General features: G+C 40.3%; 1 protein-coding gene across 6 annotated transcripts in view; it reads left to right on the top strand.

Moving 5' to 3' along the window:
* Nucleotides 1-25,455, top strand: part of NR3C2 (nuclear receptor subfamily 3 group C member 2) — a 330,275-nt gene that overhangs the window by 239,220 nt on the left and 65,600 nt on the right. For all 6 annotated transcript variants that reach the window (XM_072773547.1, XM_072773544.1, XM_072773541.1 and 3 more), the window contains 2 exons: nt 22,227-22,553; nt 24,001-24,145. In XM_072773547.1, the coding sequence (XP_072629648.1) occupies nt 22,227-22,553; nt 24,001-24,145 (472 nt within the window). The remainder of the gene's footprint in view (nt 1-22,226; nt 22,554-24,000; nt 24,146-25,455) is intronic.

Genomic DNA, 25,455 nt, shown 5'->3' with positions numbered 1-25,455 from the left:
AACTCTTTTTGGGGTCTTACTTTTGACTGATGACAGAACGGAAGCAGTGGAAGCATTCAATTCAAAGGTTCAGTCCATCCCAAAAATAGACACATTTCTAGGCACATACTCAGGCCTTGGTGAGCTTACTAAACTATGATGCTTCCCTTGGGTCTTTTTAAACTCTTTTTTTTTAAAGATTTTATTTATTTATTCATGTCTCTCATAAGAGGCACAGAGAGAGAGAGAGAGGCAAAGACACAGGCAGAGGGACAAGCAGGCTCCATGCAGGCAGCCTGATGTGGGACTCCATCCCAGGTCTCCAGGATCATGCCTTGATCTGAAGGCAGGCGCTTAACCGCTGAGCCATCCAGGCATCCCCCTTGGGTCTTTTTAGATATATAACCCAGAGGTGTTGGAAAAATTCTGCTTGGTATGCAGAGGCCCATTACTTCCATGTTTCCTTTAACTTTTTCATTTGCAGTCTGTCCTGGTAGACTGTCATCCCTTCTTTATTTAAGGGGCTGGAGAGCTTAGCCTTTCTGACCTTTGCGGCCAGGATAGCTTGTCATGGGCCCTGGTGATCTCCAGAGACCTGGCATCAGAGCCGCCCTTTGTCTTTCTGAGAAGCACCTCACAGATACAGTTTCTCCTTTGGCTGGACCACAGCAGCCTTCCAGTTCCACACACTCAGTGATGTTTTCTGTAATACACAATTGTTTTCTAACTCTTGGGTACACTATGGGGAGGGTTTTTTTTTTTTTTAATTTTTATTTATTTATGATAGTCACACACACAGAGAGAGAGAGGCAGAGACAAAGGCAGAGGGAGAAGCAGGCTCCATGCACCGGAGCCTGATGTGGGACTCGATCCCGGGTCTCCAGGATCGCGCCCTGGGCCAAAGGCAGGCGCCAAACCGCTGCGCCACCCAGGGATCCCAGGGAGGGTTTTTTTTTGGGAGGGGGGAGATTGTTTTGTTTATGGTGCTTCATATTGTTATATTCTTTGAAGTTACCTCATGGCGATAGATAGAGTTTAATTTTAAGAAAATTGATAATTTCACTTTTAGTCTCTGGAAAATACTGGAATGTTATTTGGGACACATCAGGTTTTCAATTTCTAGGACTTTCTCTTTGATTTTATTTCTTTTCAAGCAACAATCTCTCCCTTCCCTCCCTTGGTGTTTTGCTTACTCATGGTTTTCAGTACACTTGTCTCTATGCATTGCCTTCTCGGTCTCTTAGGCTCATCATCAGCTGAGTATCCTGTACTCAAACTTACCAAGAGAGGGCCTGGGTTGACTATCAGAATGGAGCTTCTGGTTGGTTGGAGTCCTCCAGAGGATATAGACAAATGGCTGCCCTTGCCTCTACTGCCCCTTCCTTACCCAGGCTGGTGTGGCAGGTTATAGATCCCTGGGGCACAAAGCTTGATAATCTCTGACAAGAAACATTTTGATCTCATTTTTCAGAAAGGAACTGTAAGTATAGATAGCAATCAGAGTGTAATAGATTCAATACAGACTCGTAACAATTACAATCATCTGTTAATTGTAGAGCATCCCTTAAATCATAGTAATTTTTCAACACCCAGATTTTTGTTCACATGTTATATAAGTTATCCATATATTTAGAATTAAAAATCATTTGTTTTCAGTAAACAAATTAACAAAGGAAAGTAACTTTTCATGCTTCTTGGAGCAGAACTGCTAAGGCTTTATTTTGGAATTCAAGACTTTTTGATATAGCTACTTTGAAAACAGACCAAAAATCACACACACAAACATAAATAAAGCAAATTTTAATTTTAAAAAACCAATGTGTAAGGTGGACATTCTCTTGTAAAACATCTCTCTGTACTCAAATTGTTCTCTCATCCTAAATGCCAGGTTCTAGGAGAGAGAATGAGCTCTGGGGTTAGGGGAGGTAGGGAATGAGGACTAAAGAAATATTAGAGAGGATCAAACTGCTTTTAAAACCAAGCATCATAGGTTTACCATACTTAGTCAACTTAGAAAGGGGTGATCAGTGTTTCTAGATAAAGTCCCTGCCTGTTCTCTGGGATTCATTTTTCCATCTACCTCAAATTCTGATTTCACAAAGTTAAAAATTATTGAATTCATTTACTTTCAATTAACCGGTATGTCCACTAAAGGCATATAACTTAATCTTTTTTCATTTGAAAACCTAGAGACTAATGATCATCTGCTCATTGGCTTTCTGCATAAACACCTTCTCCCCATTTTCACAGGAAAATGTTGTGATTGAGAAGATGGGGAGAGGAAGCTTTTTATGTTACAATAAAGTCTTCTGTCCTCACTTCTAGAATGTACAAAAAACCATCCAGCTAACTTGCTAACAGTTTTTCAGCCTTTGCTAGTAAATAGTATGATATTTGATATCATTAGTATCTCTTAAGATGATTTTTGGGGGCAGATAATATACCTTTTAAAGGCTAACCCAATTTTAACAGATTTTTAAAATATTTTTATTGATTTATGGAATTATAAAATACATACTCACTATAGTGATTAATAAGGGAAAGTAATAATTCTCTGTAATATATTGAGAGAATAAAGATGGAAGAAAAGTCAAGTTGTTTGCCGAGCACTTTATTTACTGATTAAAAAATAATGATTTACATTTTGACAGAGAGGCTCTTAAAAGCTGAACTAGCAGAGCTAATAAAAATGGTTTCTTCAGAATGTGCTGCTTCTTTATTTTGAAAAGAAGATCTGTCATAAAAATAAGACACTCCAAAATGTAATTGTTCTATATTTCTCCCTCAGTGTTTTGTACAGTATTTGTTTTGAGAGGATAATAATGTGAAATATGTTTAAACAGTGGTAAAGATAAGCGGTTACTACTCTGTTCTGTTACAATATAATTTTTTATATTAAGATTAGTTTATATAGGAGGGGATCATACTATTTAAAAAATGCATCTCTGCTGAATCTATTCATTGATTTGTTCAGCAAATAAGTATCACATGCCTCTAAAATTCTGTATATCCCATGCGATGTTGCCAGGATAGCATGAGAAGGCAGGCACTGGCCTTGCTTTCAAAGACCTAATCTTTAAGAATGAAGAAATTTATTATGGACCAGATAAGCATTAAAAATTGCAGCAGGGATCCCTGGGTGGCGCAGCGGTTTGGCGCCTGCCTTTGGCCCAGGGCGCGATCCTGGAGACCTGGGATCGAATCCCACATCGGGCTCCCGGTGCATGGAGCCTGCTTCTCCCTCTGCCTGTGTCTCTGCCTCTCTCTCTTTCTCTCTCTGTGACTATCATAAATAAATAAAAATTTAAAAAAATTTAAAAAAATAAAAAATAAAAAATAAAAATTGCAGCAGAGCACTTAAGAGCACCATTAGTGTTGATGGTGGCTCAAATCCCTAGACTTCTTTGTCTTTGTCTTAGAGTGGTATCCATAACATCTTGATTTGTATTTATTGATCAAGGTGGTGGCACCTCAGGATGGCTTCCCTTGACTCTGTCCCTTGATATTTGGTTCGTTCATCCTGGTTGCTTCCTTTGTGCATCAATCCCAACCAAATAGCCGTATAGCATCTTCCCATACTTGTGTGAAACATTGTCTGGAAAGGTGCAGCTCTGCATCGTGAAGTCGTAAAGACAGACCCAGCTCCTTCCCAACCACAGACCACCCCAGTTCAAACTTCAGCATCTATCTTCACTTGGTGTTGCTCCCTGAAATGGGACTAGGCTCTTCACATTCTTGCCAAAAATAAAAATAAACTAACTTTCCTATGAAGACTTCTAGCCATCTCAGAGGTTTTTAAGTCATTTCTAGTCTGAGGACAACTGAGGCATCTCTGATTAGTCTCCTGGGCACACATGCCACGTCTGTCTTGTAGCTCTTGTAATGGATAAGAGGAAACATCTGTAAAGAAAGGCTGGAACTTTGGGAGCCACTTCCTAGCCACCGACTTTCCGCTCCCTTCAGGTCTTGAACCACCCCAGCATGTTACTGATTCCCCCAGAAACTTCAGAACTCACCTTCAACAACTGCCAGAGAAGCCAGGAAACAAACTTTTATGAAGAGTTTTTTTTAATGTTTTTAATTCTCGAAGATGTCTTTCCACACACAGTTTTCTTAATCTGGAAATAGTCAAACCAAATCATTCCTCTTTTTAAAGATTTTATTTATTTGAGAGGAGGAGAGAGCATGAGCTGGAGAAAGAGGGCAAGAGAATCTGAAGGAGACTCTGCAGAGTGCAGAGCCTGACATGGGGCTAGATCCCACAACCCCAAGATCCTCTACATCGTGACCTGAGCAGAAACCAAGAGTAGGCCACTTAACTGATTGAGCTACCCAGGTGCCCCTAGACACTCTTGATTCTGAAATTAGAGTAGTTCACCAGTGAAAATTCAGCTTCATGTTTATTTGGCAGCTCATGATAATTAGTTTAAAACATTTACATATGTTAATTAGCTCACTTGTTTCTTAAGGGAGGGGTGAGGGGGCCAGAGGGAAAGAAAATCTTTTTTTTTTTTTTTAAGATTTTATTTATTTATTCACGAGAGACACAGAGAGAGAGAGAGAGAGGCAGAGACACATGCAGAGGGAGAAGCAGGCTCCATGCAGGGAGCCCGACGCAGAACTCGATCTCGGGACCCCAGAATCACGCCCTGAGCCAAAGGCAGATGCTCAAGTGCTGAGCCACTCAGGCATCCCAGGAGAGAGAATCTTAAGCAGGCTTCATACCCGCCATGGAGCCCAGTGCAGGGCTGAATCTCACAACCCTGAGATCATGACCTGAGCCAAAAATCAGACACTTAACCACCTAAGCCACCCAGGTGCCCCAGGTTGTTTTTTGTTTGTTTGTTTGTTTTAAATCAGAAACTTAAATCCTGTAGAATAAAAACATCTTTCCATTCTGTATATGTTCATTATTTTTAGATAATAAAATAAAATTCAAAAGATCATGCAAAAGAAAGGAACCCAGGAGGACACTCAATTAAGTAATACTTTAGGACACTCATTCTTGGTTCTGCCTGCATATCAGATTCAGCCATCAGATCTTTTAAGCACACTTACCCACTCCCTGCTTCCAGAGGCCCTCATGGAATACATCTAGAGAAGCATGAGCATCTTTTTTTTTTTTTTTAAGATTTTATTTATTCATGAGAGAGACAGAGAGGCAGAGACACAGGGAGAAGGAGAAGCAGGCTCCCCGCAGGGAACCCAATGCAGAACTCGATCCCAGGACCTGGGATCATACCCTGAGCTGAAGGTGTCCCAAGCATGGGCGTTTTTACTTTAAAAACAAAACTATGCATTCTGCATCAGTTCATAGAGCTGAGAACAACTGTTCTAGGGATTACTAGAAATTTGGTAGCAATTTTCTTAGGATAAAACCCTTTTATTATTTGTTTAAAGCACAGTAGTTTTCATTTTTTTTCTATATAGTGTTACTTTTTTTTTCCACAAGGAAATCATTAAGCATTTGGAAAATATTTCTTTATCAGAAGTCCCCTAAAAATGATATTTTAAGTTAATGTATTTGTATTTTCCTTGTTAACCCTCCACATAGCCTTATTAAGGGCCCTGTTAGCCTTTAGTCCACTGACTTTACTGATTTGTGCTTTTCAAAGCACTAACTTTATAAATTATACATTTAAATGCTACAAATATTGAGGGAGAGTGTTCAAAATGCAAAAATGAAGGTCGGTTTCTTATCCTAAGAGAGGACAAGTCTGAAAGAATGGCCCTACAGTTCTCTTCTGAGGAGCCATGGGTGGAGAAAGAGAGGAGAAGGCAGAGAATGATCTCAGGAAGAAAAGTTGAGTGGGGAAAGAGGAGATGGTGGAAAGGATTGTGATCTGTTGTAAGAGAGGAAGCAGATTTAGAAATGGTTTCGGGTCACTTTTGTTCCTTTGCTCCCACCTCATACCCTGGACATGTGTAGACATTTGCAACCCCGAGGAGAGCAGAGGGAGCAGAGTTCCGGCCCCCCCCCCCCCCCCCCCGCACTCACAGTGCCCCAGGCCCCTCCACGGCAGCCCTCCTTCCAGCTGGTCATCACTGGGTCCGAAGGTGTCCATATGAGCACTGTCTCCAAGCCCTCAAGTGAGTCTATTCTCCGGACTGTTTTTTCTTTAGCGTAAAGGACCTCCTGCCCTGCTTCTCCACCCTTGCCCAAGAGAGATGGTTTGGGTCACATCATTAAACTTTTTTCAGATAATGGTGATGACATATTTATTGCTGGCTTTCCAGTTGTTTCATGGTTAAACAAAAACCCTTATCAGACTTTAAATATTATATAAGAGATTTGATTAAAATACTCTGGAGTCAAAAACAGATTCAAAATAAAACTTAAAAGACTTAGCTCTATTTGATTTATTTACCCTAAGGTCCACTAACTGCCCTGTTCCCAGCAGGCTTTCCTATCCGACAGGTTGGGGTTTTTTTTCCAAAATATTTGATTCATTTTCTTCCTTAAGAAACAAAATCTGAAGCCTCCCCTTAGGTTATCTGAAATAAATGGGATCCTGTGACTGAACATAAAGCAGTGAACACAGTGCTGGTTTGTGTTCACACACGCAGCCCTTCACCTTCACCTGCTCACCCTGCCCCCGGGACAGTTCTGCTCCACCCCTAGGCGCAGGTGGTGTAACTAGTCCTGCCAGCGCTCCTGCGTGCCCTCCACACAATCAGGGCTGTCCCCTGCCCACGGCTCCCTCTGCCTCGGTGCTGTGGGGAAGTTCCGGCCACGTCAGCCTCACTGGTCTGAGTGACAGGGCCCCTTGTCAGACACAGCAAAAGCCTCTCACTGGCAACAGAGGTAGGTAGGCCAAGGGAGCCCCCTGTATTCCCAGGCCTAGGAGCTTCTGTTGGTGCTGTAACAAAGTCCCACAAGATTAGAACAACACAGATTTGTCATCTTATAGTTCTAGAGGTCAGAAATCCCAGAGGGGTCTCACCAACCTAAAATACAATCAGCGTGTCCACAGACTGTGTTCCTTCGTAGAGGCTCAAGGAGACAATTCATTTCCTTGCCTTTTCTAGCTTCTGGAGGCTGCCTGCATTCCTTGGCTCATGACCTCCTTCCATCTTCAGACCCAAATTGAATGCATCTTCCCTACCTTAATGTAATTAAATCTGCAGAGTACCTTTTGCCCTGTAAGGTAACGCCTCCACAGGTTCTGGGGATTGGGAGGTAGAACTCTTTGGGGGACCATTATTTTGCCATCACACTATTAACAACCTATATCTGATAAAACGCAGTTGCCACTGTGGGGTTTCCAGATGGCTTCCTGATTTTGGCCTTCTACACACTCGCCCAGCTCATCCCCCTGTCTCCTTACCTTCTGGCACCACCCCTTCTTTTCCTAAAGCCACCTTGATTTCTTGTTCACAGGCTTCTGGTCATGCCTTTGTACACACAGTTCTTAAAAGGCTTACATATTCCTCCCCTATGCTAATAAGTCTCTCTTACCCACTCCAAACCTCCTTCAAAAAACTCATCACCTCCACATTAAGTGCACCCCTCACAGATCAGTCTTTTACCCAGTGGGGAGAACTTTCATTCCTTTTTAGACAGTTCCAGGATGTTATGTATGTATATAATTTATTAAGACTTCTTGCAGAAAGCTTTTATGACTTCCTTAGATGAAGTTAATTAGTACCTCCTCTGTACTTCCAAAGCCTCTGTTGGAACACTTACCAGATTTTATTACAATTATTTGTTTATAGGTATTTCTTGCCAAATAGTCTTTGAATTTCTCAGGAACAGAGTTGTCTCTTTGTCTTTATATTTAGAGCACTTAGAACTGAGTCAGTGTTTAATAAATGCTTATGGAATAAATGAATGAATGAATGAATGAATGAATGAATGAACATGCAGTTAAACCTTGCACAAATATAACTAAGCTGACCTTAGCAAAAAACTATGAGTTTGGTTATACAGTTATTTAAGGCACAGTATTCTCATTTTGAAACCAGTCCCATAACAAAGATTCCAAGGATGATATTTTAAGAAAGTTCTACTATAAATATTATTGTTTCCATCCTTTTACCAGGAAGGTGCAGTTTCCAAAAAACATATGATAAGTCTTGATCATAATGTTGACTTATATAGTATAATTTGGCAACTTCTTAAATGATAACATATTGCAAAAAAGCTTTTATGTATTTCTTTGTTCGTCAATGAGGAATTTTATGTGATGTTTGAACGTCTTAATTATGCTTATGTAACTGCATTTTTTGTCACCAGCATGGGAGAATGGCATTTTGGGGTAGCTGTCATTTAGCCCTGGTCTGATGATTGGTAGTGAAGCTTTAAGTTCAAGTTCAAGCAAGGCTAGTGTGAGTTGGCCTAGAGTGAAAGTGCTGGAGAAAGGAGCCTCCAAAATAAGTGCAAAAAGACAGGGGAGGAAGTAATGGAAAGGAAAGAAAATACAGGAGTGAGGCATGAGTAGGTTAGGATGAAGGGTTGGTGGAGCAGCTTAGTTGGATCCCAATCCCAAGGATCGTTAAGTAAATCAGTGGAATCTATGGTCTCCAGAACAGTTGTAAGTCAAGGTCAAAGTCAGGTGTGTGTGCTGATTTCAAGTGAGGGAAGAACCTGTCTTCCCAAGAACTTCACCAAGATTGACAGAAGCGCCCAGCACGTGTTTGGGCGGCCAGATGAGTGAAGCAGAAATAAGCAGTGCTGTGTCCGTGACCATGAACATGAAGACAGTCTTCTAGTCCTATTTCTGGGAAATAGAGAAGCCTGCCAGCTAAAGGAGGAGAATGTTATCAGGGAGGATCTATAAGGCCTTCAGCCACAAGAAAAACGTGCCTACCTACATGAACAGCGTGAAACTAGACTCGTGATTGAAGCAACTCTGTGCAGCTCATAGTCGGAAATTCCTTAACGTTGTAGTCACGTTTAATTGTACACTTAATTCGGCTGCATGCAGGGGTGCCATTCATAGAATGGGGGAAAGGCACAACTTCCGAAGATGAGAAACCTATAAACCTAGGGGTGTGGACCTTTTTACCTCCAGGTGGTGTCAGCAGGAAGTTGACCATGGGGAGCAGTGCCAGCAACACAACTGAAGGAAGATTATGTTTTGTTTCTTGCAGGAACAAATACTCTTTTAATGGACGGTTAGTAAGGAAGCCTATTTTATCAAGCCCAGCTTGAATTTTAATGTGAAAATGTTGAAGTCAGCCAGTCATTACTCATTTTTCTTTATGAGTGTAATGACATACAGGATATGCACTTGTCACTCAGTACACACACCCTTTGGGCATGGTAGGTCCTTGGCCATGGCTTTTGAACTGTAAACCTGATGCTGTGATTACACTAGTGTGTAATTCTCTAGTGTGCTTGTAAATTGTAGTGTGGCACAGATAATAAGATTTGGATTTAGTTTGAAGACTAAATGTAAATTTTTAAAATACGGGTGGGTTCTAATTTTTTACAGCACAAGTGATGCATACAGGATATTTTGTATAGAATTCACCTCTCTATAAAGCACAAGGGAATACCTTCAGTGCTCCATTGGAGGGGAATGGCCAGCTCTCAGCTCCAGGCATTTGTTGCCACGGGGGAAAATAGGCAGATCTTGCCAGAATTTAAGATTTCTTTTTGAGATACCAGAATTATAAAATTTTTTGTGAAATATGCCAAATTCTGAAAATGAAAGTTTTAAATATTACTTAAGCTCACTTCCAATTTATGACTTCTACGATCAAGGAAACTAATTTTAGGATCATAATAAATTAGTATGCTGCTTATTTCAGTTCTCATTTGATTGTTTTTTATATAGTCTAAGAAATTAATTATCTTTCTGGCTTTTTTTTATTGCTGTTTTTATCAATTTCTGTGGTGTAAAGCAGTGGTTCTCAGTCAGGGGTACTTATATCCCCAGGGGGGATATAATATAATATAATATAATATAATATAATATAATATAATATAATATAATATAATAATCCCCAGGGGGATTTTTGGCAAAATCTGGAAATATTTTTGGTTGTTACAGCTTGGAGTGGGAGGATACTACTGGCTTTTAGGGAGTAGAGGGCCAGGAATGCTGCTAAATACTTTACATTGCATAGGACAGAACCCAACAATAAGAATTACCCGGCCTAAAATATCAATAGTGATAAGATTGAGAAACCCTGTTATAGAATCTATTTTTCTTCCTGTATATCCCTTCCCTTCCTTCCTGTCTTTAGACTCTTTTCCTAGGTCCCCTCTGTTTCTCCTCTCTGTCATCTCACTTAGAACCTTTAGGTTGGTGGTTCTTAATTTCAAAATACAGGGAAAAAAATCACACAGGAGTTCTTGAAAAATGAAGACTCTCAGCCTGCCCTTGTAGGTATTCTGACCCATAGATCTGGAGTGGCCCAAGATTACATCTTGAAAGGGCTCCAGGTGATCCTGAGGAAGACCATGCATAGACCGCAGTTAGAGTGGTAGGATAATCTTTGTTTTCATAACGTTTGCTTTTCTTCATTTGTTTAGATCCTTTATTAGTTGAACTAATCAATTATGTTGTTATCTTGATTAAGCCTTTAAAATATACATAGCTTTTAATAATTATTTATACTTTGGGAAATAAATGTATTTATGGGCACATCAACCAAGTAGCTGGATAATACATCTTACAGAGTTTCTTCCCAAAATTTCTGGTCTCTTGTCCCTACTTTTTTTTTTTTTTTTTTTGGTAATATACTGTATGTCTTCTCACTGGTTGATAGAGGGTCCCTGAAAATACAAGATTTAAAACTTGTCTTTTAAATGTATGAACCAATCAAAAAAAAAAAAAAAAGCATGGACTGTAACAGCTGAAAATATTGGGAATAATCCATGTAAGTGATTCCTTAACCAAACTGATGCATATGAAATGTTACAAAAAATTGACCCCCTGAGGATTGTAGTTTATGCCATGCACTTGTTCCATGGAAGCAAAAAGGTGAGGGCAGCAGTAACTACATAAGAGCTATTTCTCCCAATGCTGCCTGACACTTAGGAAAGCTGCAGGCTTATTTAGGCACCTGCCTTCCGGAGCTTCAACTCATGTTTGGCATTCTGCGTATTATAACAGTTCAGTTCAAATCACAGGGCTTTGATAGGTCCACAGCAATTATTCAGTGTCTTGAAATTTATCATTAGAATTATATATGGCAATTATTGGGTCATTAATAAGGCATATTCTCTGGGATGTCATTACCAAAACAGATGTCCTTCTACACAGATAAGACAGCTTACAATCATGCAAACAGTGTTGGTCTACTAACCAGCTTTCCACCAGAGTTAGGAGTAACTTTGTGATCCAACTTTGGTCACTTTCTCATGGTAATCATGAAGAAACTATTTTTAAGAAAGCCAGAATTCTGTTTGGATGGCTTTGTGTTCATGCCAAATTAGCAGATATTGAAGTAGTTATCAGATGGCCTGGGGAGAGGTCTTTAGATACTCCCTCATAATTTTCATCAAATGTCTTCCCACCTACTATAAATAAATACAGATAATGTCTCACTGAGCAAATGGGTTTTCACAGTTTTGTCTAAGCCCCTCCTCTATAAAAATTCTGATGCCAACACTGCTAACAGGCCACTGAACTTGAAATGATGAGGCTGAGTGTATATGTCACCTTAACCAGCTGGAATCTCAGCAAATTCATCCTTAAGGCACTTTATTTCCTCTGATTTAAAATGCAGATATTAAACTGGCTGTTTTGTGATGCCCCTTCTAGTTCTAGAAGGCTATGATTCTGTTAGAGTGCTCACAGTTTGGATATCAGATACTGAATTAATGAGGGCCATTTGGGCAGGAGAAGATCATAGCTTTTCTCTGTATCTCTGCCCCTACCCCAACAATGGGTCAGTGTTAAGGGCAGAACCGTTTCCCATCACTGCACCCACAAAAAGGAATCCATGCTGCTAACTCACTGATACTAAGTGGGCCCTAAGATTAGGGATGTAGAGTACCTCTTTCCTGGTTTCTATCTCTAGATAGAATAAGTTCTTCTATGAGGTTAAAGAGGTAAAAGAAAAAAAAAAGAAAAAAAACTTATTTTTGGCTTTTCCCTTTTCTTCTCTCATTAGACTCTCTCACAGAAATGGTAGGGCTGCCTGCCCTCTACTACTATACTTGGCTTCTTTCTGGAGGACACCTGACCTGTCCTTATTATCACACTAAGGCTAACTTGAGCCTTGGCTGGAGCTGTTTTCTGGATAGACTGGCCTAGCTCATTGGGGTTTGGGGTGAGACTTAACATACTTCCTATTTTCCTCAACAGCTTTGTTACAGAATGGTGACTAGTCATCACATTAAGAAATGCGACCAGTTGTAGGATGTCAGCAAAACATTCACTCATTTATTTGTACTTTTTTCCTCTTTGTTCAGTAAGTACTTATTTAACACCTACTGTGTGCTGTGCAATAAAATGCTCCAATAAGTTCTAAGTATTAGAATACAGAAATCCAATAAATGAATATTGAGTACATCTGTATATTGGGCATGTCTTGTGATCATTATTCTCTATGATCATATCTGTAAAGGGAGAATAGTTGAATCTAAAAAAACATTTCAAATCCTAACTCTGAGCCCAAGGAAATTCCCATGAAAGCATACAAATTCTCTAATGGGAAAACCTTTAGAGAAGGCTTGTAGCATCCCCAATTCAATTATGGAAGTTAAAAACTATTATGGGTGCTAAAAATGGTGTTTTCCGTGGTATGTGACTTAGAACCACATTGTCCATTTGAAAATTATAGCACGCAATTGGCCCTAACCCAAATCAGCAACAAAGAACTGACTCCTAGCCAAGACCCCTGCCCTGGTATGACAGCCATGGGCCACCCTGTGACACTTAGAAGAGGCTCGTTCTAACACTAGCAAAGCCATCAGTGATATTTATCATCAAAAGTACCATCCATTCTTCAGAGCTATGTAGAGGGCTGTTAAAAATTAGAATATGCTAGCAGACTATGTTTTAAATGAAGGGAACCCTATCTTTGGAATATAAGCAGAATCTAACAGGAAAATGGTAGGCAATTTGTGATAAGAAACCATAACTGTTTTTGTTTAATCTCCTTATTATAAATGTGACATTACTTTTAAAATTACTAACAGTGACATAAATCTGAATTACAGCCTGAAAGAAAAACTTTCCGAATGGCCCAATTATCCTTCCTGAACTACTTAAAGAGTCTCCAGAAGACCTCCTCAGGGCAGCTCATCTTCCAGCTTTGATGGAGAAGGGCTGACTTGTTTTTATCTAAATCTATGGTTCAATCTCCTATGTGAAGGAAAAATAGATTATAAGGAATCACTGAATATAAAAAGGGATTTAATGTCTACTTCTCCTAAAAGTTTCTTTTTATGGGTTAGCATCGCATTTATTAAGAACTTTCTTGAGTTCTTTCTGCCCACGGGTCTTGTCCCTGTGCTTTAATAAAACCACCTTTTTTGCACCGAAAAAAAAAAAATTCATAAATTCTTTCTTAGACCTTTTTTTTTTTAAAGTAGCTAAATTTGAAGAATACTTTTGAAACTTAAATGGAAAGCATATTCTTTTAAAGATGCTTTCGCCCAGCCTGCTGTGCCGAATTAGGTTCTGAGAGAGCCACCAAAGCTCTGGAATTTACACTGTGGCAGTATACCAGATGAAAAAAAATAGCTGTTCGTCTTCTAAACAGAGCAGAGAGGTCAGGCGTGTGTGTCCGCACCCCCACCCCCACCCCTGGCACAGCTCTGCTCACCACCAGGCAGCTGAGAAGACTCCACCTCAGCAGTGACCTGAGACCTGCCAACACAAGACATCATCAGAGGGCCTCAGAATGTTTTAGTGCTAACCCTGTGTTTCAGAGAAAAAGCTGGAAGGAAAACATGAGAAGCAAATTCAAGAGAATCACTTATTCAGAAAAGACCATTTGGTTTGGCTCAGCTTTATCTGGGAGTTTCCAGACCAATTCAGCCTGTATCCTGAAGAGATCCCAGCCTAGAAAAATAATTTTTTTTCAAGTACATGCATCATTGGCTACTATTAATTCTTAATTTAGACTTATTCTGATAATGTCAGTGGAATAAAATGTAGAGTAATATTTATTTAAAATGTATAAAAGCTACAAACATTGACAATTGTTTTCTCTTTCCTCAGGCCTATTTAATTTCTCCCCTCCCCCAACTTGAGTGGCGTCCTGTTAACCCATTAACATGTACTTACTATACTCATTCTTTTTTTTTATATTAGTGTTAGCTTCTAATGTGAAGATTTTTTAAAATCCTGCTCGGCTTCTCTGTCTTGCATTTTTTAAATGTTGAAATACTAGAGTGATAGTACTCAGAAGTGCAGAATTGTTTTCTGTATTATGCCAATTTTGAAAAATACACATTTATATCATTTCATTGGGTTATTATTCTGTTTGGTTATCTAGATCACCAATTCTTTTTCTTGCTAAGAATTCTAATAATTTTTAATCATTCAATTATAATTTCAACATTGGTAGTCTCAACTAAAACCTAGTCAGTTTATTTTTCATGTAAGTAATGTATAAGTTATTACTTATAATTTGATCAAAAATGAGATGATTTTATATTAAATATGCTGTTAAGTAATATTTCTTAAAAGATCATTAAAACTATAATGATGTGGCTCTAAGTAATTATTTGACAGAAAGAATATTGAGCTCAGGATAAAATATTTTGAAGGAAACTGATATTGGAGATAAAACTATTCTAGTTTGCATATTTTTCTGTTCTCCATAGTTTTTGTTTCTTAGGTACATAAATAGTAGTCTTAAAAAAAAAATCTGAAAGTGAATTTAGGCAACTTTCCTCATGGCATTAGAATTCTTGAATACTTGCAAGTTGTAAGGTCACTGGGTACAATCTAAGGGACCAGGATGAAGAAGCCATTGCAGCAAAGTAGGAACAAATGCTAAGAGGGAAAAACAGAATAATTGAACCATGCCTAAAAAGTGATGTGCAGACAAATGTTAAAGCATTATATTTTATACATTCTCTTAGAGCTTATTTACAGAGTCTTTTGCTGAAAATGTTATAAAAGAAAAATGCCATTAACCTAAGGTAAATAACCTCTAATATATCTATGGGTAAACTTTTGTTTATATATTTATAAATATAAATAAGTAAACATTTTTGCATCTGTGTGTATAATATTGCTTGAGGTAGATCCCACTGAGCAGACTTGCTGGTTTGAGAAGGTATGCGTGGGGCCCTTTCTGTGGGTTTTCTCCCCGACATGTGTTCTAGCATGTGACTATTTCTTTTTGGCCTGAGCCAATGGAGGATCATGCTAGGGTGCAGGAAGGCACAGTAAATTAAGCTGGGCACTGTAGTCTGTTTCCAGGTCACTGCCTTCTGCCTCTTTCTTATACCTTGTTCACCCTTTGACCTTGTTAGAACAGTAATGTTTCTTCATAAAACATTCTTAATGAGACTATTTACCTTGCATGCCCAATGAGATCAGGCTTCGTGTAATAAATTCTGTACTCAAACATATGCCAAGAAGGCAACCCTTGCAGCTGTTAAAGAATTAACTTTTTAACTGAGGGAGGGGCCTCTCGCTTGGCAGCCACAGCTATTGTGGCACTGGTTTTCTTATTTGAAGTGCATTATAAAGCTGGATGGAAGTTTTCTCTCCTTTTTTCCTTTGTTTGTATTTTGTTTTGTGTACACAGATATATCGATCTTGAGTGTAGCATAGCTGTTCCTAAAGAATACAAATTTATAAAAGCTAATAAATAATATGTATTTTATCAAGAATTTTCATCTGATTTCAAAGATCGATTTGTCCAAAGAACTCAAGTCTCAATTGCAACAGATCTTAGGAACTTTATTTTGCTCAGAAGTAGTTCTCCCCCCCCCCATTGAATACTATTTTTTATACAGACTAGTTTGAATTTGCATCTTTTGATATCTCCTTCCATCAGAATGAAGGTATTCTAATATGAGCAAAAAAGCATAAAGCCTGGGATACCTGCTGTAGCAGCAGCAGCCCCTGAATACACAGAAAGTGACCATTCTGCCCAAGGAATGGGGAGAGGAAATATCTTGTGTGCCGGTACAGGTCATAATATGCCTCCTACTGAAAAGACCAATATCTGCAATCAAAGCGACCTAATGGTAACCTTAGTGACCATGTAGAAAGTCACTGGAGGGCTAGGCCCTTCTCACCTCCCTTTGACCTCCTGATTTGATGTCATCTGTACATGTAATGAGGCTTCTGTCTTCTGTTTTTCCATTGTCATTCAATAGCTCAGCACCTAATCACTCTGCCCCCGTCATCAGTGCCATCCTTGTGACCCTGTGCAAATCACTGCACCGGTCTATATGATGGTGATGACAAGGTATACCTACCTCACAAGGTGCTTATGAGGATTAAATGGGATATTTTTCCAGGACACTGTCCTAGCACTTAACATACAGATTCTCAATGAATGGCAGCTCTTTACTACCACTGTTTCCCCACTAATAAAATTAGTTTAAGGCAGTCCCAGCCTGGCCAGACCTAGACCTGCTGCTTCACCTTCAAAACTCTGGCCCAAGATGGAACCCTCTCCACACACATCCTCATTGTACACACATTCCTGAGTCTGACTGGCATTAAAAGAAAAAAGAGAGGAAAAAAGTGTTGCAAAGTATTAGAGGAAAAAATAATATATGTGACTACAAAAAATATAAATGCTATAAAAAAGAACCACCATATTAATCATCTGTCTAGCCTCAGAAATACCTTGTAGGTAGATGCTCACTCTGCACCTTTCTGCCCTATCCCTAGCAGCAAAAGCATCAGAATGTCATCGGGGGTTATCTTCCAGAACCTTGTTATTATCTCCACGAAATTAGAAGACTTCTATTCTGACTGCCTCAGATTCCCTTGCGTATCTCTGATGAGATTTGGCATCTGGTCTGATGAGATTTGGCTTCTGGTCTCCTGTTAGAGGGGTCAGTGGTGCTTAACTTTGGGTGGATCCCCACATAGGAAGGTGGCCTGGTCCATGTGGGTCTTCAGTGTAATCTGAATCACACCAGAAGCAAATCCCAGAGCATGGTGGGAATAATGCAGAGGGATACAGGAAAATGTGACCTCTCAACGTCTCCCTCCCATTGTCTGACTCTCTACATATTTGTCAGTACCACTGATCCCACACTTACCGTAGCCTGCTTTACAAACCTAATCACTCTCTTATTTTTTTATCCAATTTTCCCAAGATTGTAATCTCTCGTTCAGGCTCAGATCTTGTTATTCAACATTGCACAGGACACCTTCTACACAGGGGTAGATATTGGTTATTGGTTAAGTCGTGAAGAAACGTATTCCGCAATAGCAACAAAATTATATTTATTATAGATGTGATGATGTCTATGGACATATTTGTATACACATTAAAATTTAATATATGGTGATTCACTAATTTGGAATGTCTTTTCCCCCCAGGTTTACTGAGGTTATGATTAAAAAATAAAAGATTATGTATATTTAACATGTACTGTGTGGTATTGTGATATAAATATACCTGTGTAATTATTACCACAAGCTAATATATTCATCACCCCATACAGTTACCATTGTGTGTGTGTGTGTGTGTGTGTAATGTCTTTTTTTTTTAATTTTTTTATTTATTTATGATAGTTACAGAGAGAGAGAGGGGCAGAGACACAGGCAGAGGGAGAAGCAGGCTCCATGCACCGGGAGCCCGATGTGGGATTCGATCCCGGGTCTCCAGGATCGCACCCTGGGCCAAAGGCAGGCGCCAAACCGCTGCGCCACCCAGGGATCCCTGTAATGTCTTTTAAAGTAGTCAGAAGTTGAGTTTGAGTTTGCCTTAGCATATTTTCTGTACTACTAACATCAATAATGCCTATTAATTTATTAAATTATGTACATTAATGTGAGAATGTTTAGGGATATTTTTTAAAATACCCTGTTTTCAAGTTCTGTAACCACTCAAGGAGTATTTATAAACAATTGAAATGCCACTTTTTAATTATCATTTGAGAAGCTAATCATTTATTCATAAAGCAGTGTGCCAAGGGATGCTCACCCCAGTTCCAGGGGTGTGTATTGCCTTGGGAACTACAGATGCTCTTTTACATATTAGTACCAAAGAGAGAAGTTTCGCTACAAAACCAATTAAACCTGTAGAAAGATGACATTTCTTCTTTTGGTTTTACGACACAAAAATACGTGGCTGTCCTCCCCCCCCCCCCCCCCCCGCCCCCAGCTCTCTGAGTGTGTCTTCTCTGGGCAGTAGAAAGACAAAGAGCAGTCATGCAAATGACGAGGATGAGGAGGCTAGGAAAACATAAGCAAGTCGAGGGTGGCAAAAAAAAAAAAAAAATGGTCTGTTAGAATAAGGATGGTGGGGTGGGTACTGTTCTTATCCGGTGGATTCAAGCCAGAAATTATATTTGGCCTGTGAACAGAAAATACATGTTTTCGCATGACCTGAATATATCCTGCCCACACTTAACATTTCAAGACATGGTATGAGACATCTCTGAAATGAAATGAAAGAATTCTCACTTTACAGTGAGACATCATGATTGAAAAAGAATCCATACCAGCCTTTTCTTCTACTCCAGGAGAAGAAGAAAAAAAAAGCTGTCCTAATTACCCATTTCTAGAGCTAAAATATCTTTCATTGGACATACTTGAGAAAGATCACGATGAAAGTACTATGAGAATCTTGTTTATCCCATCGTTTTACTGCAAGATGCAAGAGTGATGTAAGGCCTAGCCAGCCATCGTTCTTGCCCACCAGTAGTTTGTCAGAAAGGACTATCCACCTCAGAAGAAGGAGTAAACCAAAAAGGGAAGTCTTGCCATGCTACGTTCAAGGCCTTTGCAAATCGTGAGAGCTCACTGAGAATTTTTCACACTTTCCCTAAGGTCCAACCTGATGCTCCCTGCTTGCTTCTGCATATTGGTCAGGATGGGAAGCAGGGTCTCCCCGTTGCACAGCTCCTGGGGGGAAACAATTCTTGGAGAATCTATAGAGTTCTATCTCCTAGTGGTGCCAGGAAAAAGTGGCTGCCAAGATGCTGCTAGTAATTAAGGATTTGGCAGCTGAGGGCAGCCAGGAAGCACGTACTAGTTAACCATAACATCCAGATAGAACAAGTGAAACTCCTTTAGGTTTGAGTGGGACTGGGACATGTTTCCAGTAACATTAATGTACACACACACACCCCCAACCGTGCGTGTGCACACACAGGTGTTGTTGGCACTTAAGAAATGAAGTGTGGCTCTGGCCATCTGGGAGCATGAGTTCCCAAGCCCAATGCCTATTAACTCCATGTTTATTTAGTAAGGTGGTGAGTAGGCAGCGATAAGACCCCAAATATATGTTAACTGATGCTTTGGATAGTGGAATCATGCTTATTAAGGATCTTTGGCCAAAGATTTTCCTGTGTAATTAGCAAGCATCTTAATTACACACCTGGATTTGAAGCTTGAGTTAAAGTATAAAAAATGATACAAATTAGATAAAGACAAAAAGATTAGAAGGGAAGCCCCATAGTATAACTTCATTAATAGAGTATGATAATTTATTAAAGTTTATTAAAATTGGAATTTGAAATAAATTCAACACTTATTGAGTACCCATAAGCCTCATGGAAAGGATGTTATAGGAACACATAAGACACTATTACCAACTTCTAGGAGCTTTCATTTTATAATACAGCATGTATTAGAAGAGCGGCATAAAATTTTCAAGCGGTTTAGAAAGGCTACTTTGAGTAATAAAAGTAAATTAATTATGTAACTCCCTGTGCTTTTAGAAAAGATACTGGGTGAATACACATGGCTGCAGAATCTGCACACTGAAAATATTACCTTGAGCTATTTAAATAAATACAGATTATTACTCAATTCCAAGTGTGTCCCACATATATTCACAAAATCACAGGGTAAAGTTAAATGTAACTGAAACACTAAACATAATGTTGATAAGCTGCTCAATAGGCTATGCTACAGGCCGTAGCCTTGTGGATAAGTGCTAGAGAAAACGTTAAGCTTTCTTCTTCAAGATATTTCATAGCATTGACCTTAAATCAGCCATGAGAATAAACACAGCATTATAGACCTAAGGCCTAAAACAAATATGAATTTTATAATTAATTTGCAAGCAAATACCACTTTTAATAAAATTTGAAAATATAACCCTTGGCTACTTCTAGTCAATCAAATTATGGTTATCATCAGATGTAGTCTTACAATGAATAGGGACATTTTAATGAACTGGAATATTTTAAATATTTGCAAAATTATGGAAAGACTGGTAGCACTTTCAGTAGCACTTACTGAAATATTATTTCAGATGTTACTAATGATTTTCAAAATGTTTTTATCTTTCTTACCCAGTTAGCCCACTGTGAGATAGGAGAGGGAAGCCCTGTCATCTCCATTTTTCAGACAAATCATTTGAGGCTTAGAGAAAAGTTTATGTGACACAGGCAGTTCCAAGTATCTGATTCCCCAAATAATCAGTAGATGCTATTTGTGAGGCACTTTGCTGATTTTTTTTCTCCTTGGTGGTTTGCTCACTCATCCAATTCATCAGAAACACCTTAGTTCTCTACTGTAAGCTCAGCACTCCTGGCCAGGATTTGTTCTCAGCTTCCTGTTAGCATATATGAATATGATACATTTGCTTTTCATTGAAACAACCCCAGAAATCAGGTTTTTCTGCCACAAATCTTTTCTTGAAGGAGGTAGCCTATAAAGAAATGAAATGATTTGAAATGACTTTTAAAATTTTTCTGCTAAGGTCAAACTCCTGAAAGACAGAACTTATATCTTTTAAGCCCAATTCCAATATTTAAGGGATGTGTGGCAGATAGATCTATTGTTGGCTAGTGGCTTGCCTTGTATCTGAATTGGTGTTTCTGTGATGAATGTGGTAAATATTGATGCCCATAATTGTAATCATGAATGGTTGTTTTTAAAAATCAAGGTTATTGGTGTGGCATATTTTGACTTGACGTGAAATTTGTGTTCTAGAAGTCCCTTACATGTTAGAACTAAGGAGAAGGTCCTTCAAGATTTTAAAATAAAATCTTCAGTAAAATTGAAAACCTTGCATTTGCTAAGGAAGTTATTATCATAGCTCGAAGCTCAGTTTGGCATTTCTAAGCTTTCTTTCCTTTTTATCCATTCAGTCGTCCTTCCATCCATCCATCCATCCACCCATCCATCCATCCATCCATCCATCCTCCCAGTTATCTGTCTGTCTACTTGTCCACCCCATGCATGTGCTTCCCACCCCCACCCAGTCCTCCTATCCACCTTCCGGTCTCTCTTCTACCTCCCCAGTCTTTGATTTCTCATTTTCTATTTCAAGAGCCCTTGAGAGAAATGAGAAAGAAAAACAGTTGCTATCAACCTTAATACTGACCCTTTGGTTTTCACTTAAATGACTGTATTATGTTTATTATCGAAAATGTGGCACTTCTAAGAGTAAACAGGGCCTTATTGGTGATCATCCTGGGAAAACCGGCATAAACCAGGACTGTTCTGGGTAAGTGAGAACATCGGGTCACTCGTACAGGGTATGTTGTCCTAAAAATCTAGGGTGGGATTCTGATATAGCATCAGTACATTTTTAGCTCTAGATTATATGATACGTGTATTGTTCGTTCATATTAAAAACAGAGAGCGAGGCAGATGTTTAAAGATTTCATATGTGTGTCCTGGTGGAACTTGCGCCTGATTTTTTTGTAGCGTTGATTCCTGTACATGTAGTACTTAGCTCTGCAGTTTGAAATCCCCTAGATATTTAATTTATTCCCTTTTGTTGCCTTTGCTCTGGGGTCGATCGCTCTCCCCATAACGCGGCGGAAATCCACACGTCAGTTTGTCCAGGCATCGCACTGACGGAGGCGCCGCGGGGGCTGCAAGTGAGGAGCAGCCGGGTCTCGGGTCTCGGGTCTCGGGTCTCGTGGCCGCGGATGCTGCGGATGCACCAGCAGCCGGGCCGTGCGCACCTGTGAGCGGTGCCCGGGGCAGGGGGGGGGGGGCATCCCCGGCTCCTTGGGGATGTCCCCGCCGCGTCCGCCACCCGCTGGCCTCCGAACTCCCCTCTCTCCTGCCACAGGCTCGTGGCCGCTCCGGCCCGCCGCCTCGTCACACAGTGGGGCCTTCGGGGCACCTGCTCGCGAGGTCGTCGGCGTGGTCCCCTGGTGGCAGGCGCGTGGCCCCGGCCGCCCGCCCGCCCCCCCGCCCAACCCTCCCGTCTGTGCCTCTTCACAGCCCGCAAGTCCAAGAAGCTGGGCAAGCTCAAGGGCGCGCACGAGGAGCCGCCGCCCGCGCCGCCGCAGAGCCCCGAGGAGGGGGCGCCGTACCTCGCGCCCGCGCAGGAGCCGCCCGTGCCCGCCGCGCTGGTGCCGCAGCTCGCCGCCGTGTCCCGCGCGCTCGCGCCCTCCCCGGTCACCATCCTGGAGAGCATCGAGCCCGAGGTCGTGTACGCGGGCTACGACAGCTCCAAGCCCGACACGGCCGAAAACCTCCTCTCCACGCTGAACCGCCTGGCGGGCAAGCAGATGATCCAAGTGGTGAAGTGGGCGAAGGTACTTCCAGGTAGGACGCCCCGCCCCGCCCCGCCCCGCCCCGCGTCCTCCCGGCGGTACCCCAGGAAGGGCGCGGTGCAGGGAAGCTCATGTCCCCGCGGATGCTAGGGCCGAGGGTTCCATGTGAATACCCCCTTCTTGTGCTGCGGATTGAGAGGGGACATCTCAGACCCAAAATACTAGTAAGGCGAACTGCCCTGTTTGCCAGAACACGAGCCCGGGTGGCAGCGGCCTGCAAACCGGGGCCGGTGGAAGCGCCAAGGCCACCACGACCTAGCAAGTAAGTTGCAGGAGACCCTGAAAGCCTGTTCTTTCTGAAAACAGCGTCGTTACCTCCAGCACCCTTTAAGCTGTCCCTGGAAGTTCCTACTTTAGTCATTTTTTTTATGCTATAGAATTTTATTAACAAGGCCCCTGTTAATCTACAGAAACCTCACTAGGGATGGGCAGCCCAATGTCCCAGTCCATTAATCAGAGCACTGTCTTGGATTGCGGTCAGCCGGGGCCCTAAGACAGAACACTGGGGAAGGCTCCTTTGCTGGCTTCTTTGAAGACGAGCTTGCCCAGGTGAACCCTACAAGCGAAGAACACCGTGGTGGTGCCCCTGGGGACACAGGGGATGAGAAGAGGAACAAAAGAAGGGCTAACTTGGGCCCAGACAGGAAGACTGCGGGAGAGGGGAGGACGGGTGCCAAGGACGCTTATTCGGCTTCACAATTTTGTTGGAGTCCAGTATTAGCCCAGAAGAAAGGAAACAAGGAATAATACTTTTTCAACCACCGCGAATTCATGAAAATTAAGACCTTCCACATTATTGCAGATGTGCAGGAGTTGGCAATGAGTTATTAAAATATTCTTTCTTTAACGTTATCGTGAGTAGGATGAAGCAAGTTTTATAGGTTGATAATGAATTATTTCAGTCTAACCAAGGGTTGTAAACTGTAGATACTCTAAAAACTTTATACTCTAGACAGATATGTTAAAAAGAAAGATTCAGAATGGTTGATAACAAAAGAGAAAATCAAAGTCTTACCTGAATAATTAATGCCCCATCCACACACACACAAACATAAAGAAATAATAATAATAATAAAAAAAAAACAAAAAAAAAAACAGGAGTTTGACCTTAATTTCAGACAAGTTGGATTCAGGACAAATAAGTATTGTATAAGACAAGAATGACACTTTATAACACAAAAAGTAAAATCCACGATGAAACTGCCCGAACTCCCTGCTTTTATTTGTCCTGGCAGTTCACCCTCATTGAAAATTTAGGGTGAATTTAAAAGGGTAAGTTGAACGGGGCCATGCCCACAGTGGGTGCTCCTTAAATGACTGTTGAATTAATTTGAGTCTCTTAGAGACAGGTGACTGTTTGGGGTTGCCTTAAGAAGCTTCTTCCTGGAATGTACTTAAATGCTAAGTGTATTTCTGTGATTAATTGTTCTGTTCCTCAGGATTTCGAAACTTGCCTCTTGAGGACCAAATTACCCTAATCCAGTATTCTTGGATGTGTCTATCATCATTTGCCTTGAGCTGGAGATCGTACAAACATACAAACAGCCAATTTCTCTATTTTGCGCCAGACCTAGTCTTTAATGAGTAAGTACCTATTAATTAGCCTTCATAAAATAAACTGCAGAGTTATTTGTTAAGCTTTTTTAGCATTTCTAAACATAAATCATATGTATATTTGTGAAAGAATCCACTGACACTAGCATTTTAAGAGTAAAAAAAATCCTATCATTTAAGAATTTAAAAATTACTTTCTACAGATTTATAATGCACATGTCTGAGTATATATAAATCAGTATATATGGATCTCACAGAATAGTATGTGGGAATTGTCCCAACAGAAAGATGATCCAGTTGGCTCTAAAAACTTGACTGGTACAAAGCCACGATTAATAGAAAACAGTCTCGTTTGGTATCTACTCCGGTTGAGAAGACTAATTTCTAGGAAATGCGAATGCATGAAGTGCCAGTTTTTGCACGCTTTCATATAGTGGTTCTATTGTTAACAGTATACAGCTGCTCAATGTGTTTTCATGACACTCATAATTATCCTTCTTTGCAATCATAAAAAAAAAAAAAGCCAAAATCTTTCTCTGTAGTGAAACAACTTTGGTTTTATGATGCATTTTAAAAGATCAAAAGAATTGTAAGAGATGTTTCGTTGGCCATGAATTCCTTCCTATGTTAAGTTTACATTTCAGTACCATTTGCATTCCACATTAGCACATTTCATTTATGTTTATTTCCAGCAGGGCTTCTTTGTAATTGTGGGGTCAAGAAATACCTAAAATAAAAAAGGAACATTTGAATTATGATAGTAACCACAGCCATATTCTAACAGATGGCTCTCCCTAGATATGAAAATAGGGGTTTTCAAGTAAGGAAGGAAGCAGATAAGAAATAGATTGGTGATAAAAGAAAGAAAAGCAGTGCAGAAGGTTAAAAGTGGATCCATAGTGCCAAGATACCTATATGGTACCATAGCAGTTTACCTACACAGCCGGGTCACCCCAAAATGGTGTGCCACAAAGGCCACTTTATTCCAATATAAATTAGGAACATCAGATGTTGGTTCTCAAGGTGACCCTTCTTTTGGCCAGTAGTCAGGAAGAATAATTCTACTGCATAATTTTTCACCAAAAGCACTAAATGAGGCCAAACAACTGACATGCCCACTTTCATTTACTTATTTTCCTCATTAATCGCTGATGTTATTAAGTAGTAAGCCTGTTTTCAAACCTGGTCTATAAACCAAAAGAAAAAACATTCCGTGTTTTACAAGTGTGGGTAAATAAAAATCTCTACTCCGTGCCATCTAGCATGTCTCCATTTGATTTGATTTGATATTTTTTTAAAGATTTTATTTATTTATTCATGAGAGACACACACAGAGAGAG

This window comes from Canis lupus, chromosome 13, assembly GCF_048164855.1.
Source record: "Canis lupus baileyi chromosome 13, mCanLup2.hap1, whole genome shotgun sequence".
Taxonomy (NCBI): domain Eukaryota; kingdom Metazoa; phylum Chordata; class Mammalia; order Carnivora; family Canidae; genus Canis; species Canis lupus.
The sequence above is the reverse complement of the archived record's forward strand: the minus strand, read 5'-3'. Positions and strand labels throughout refer to the sequence as shown.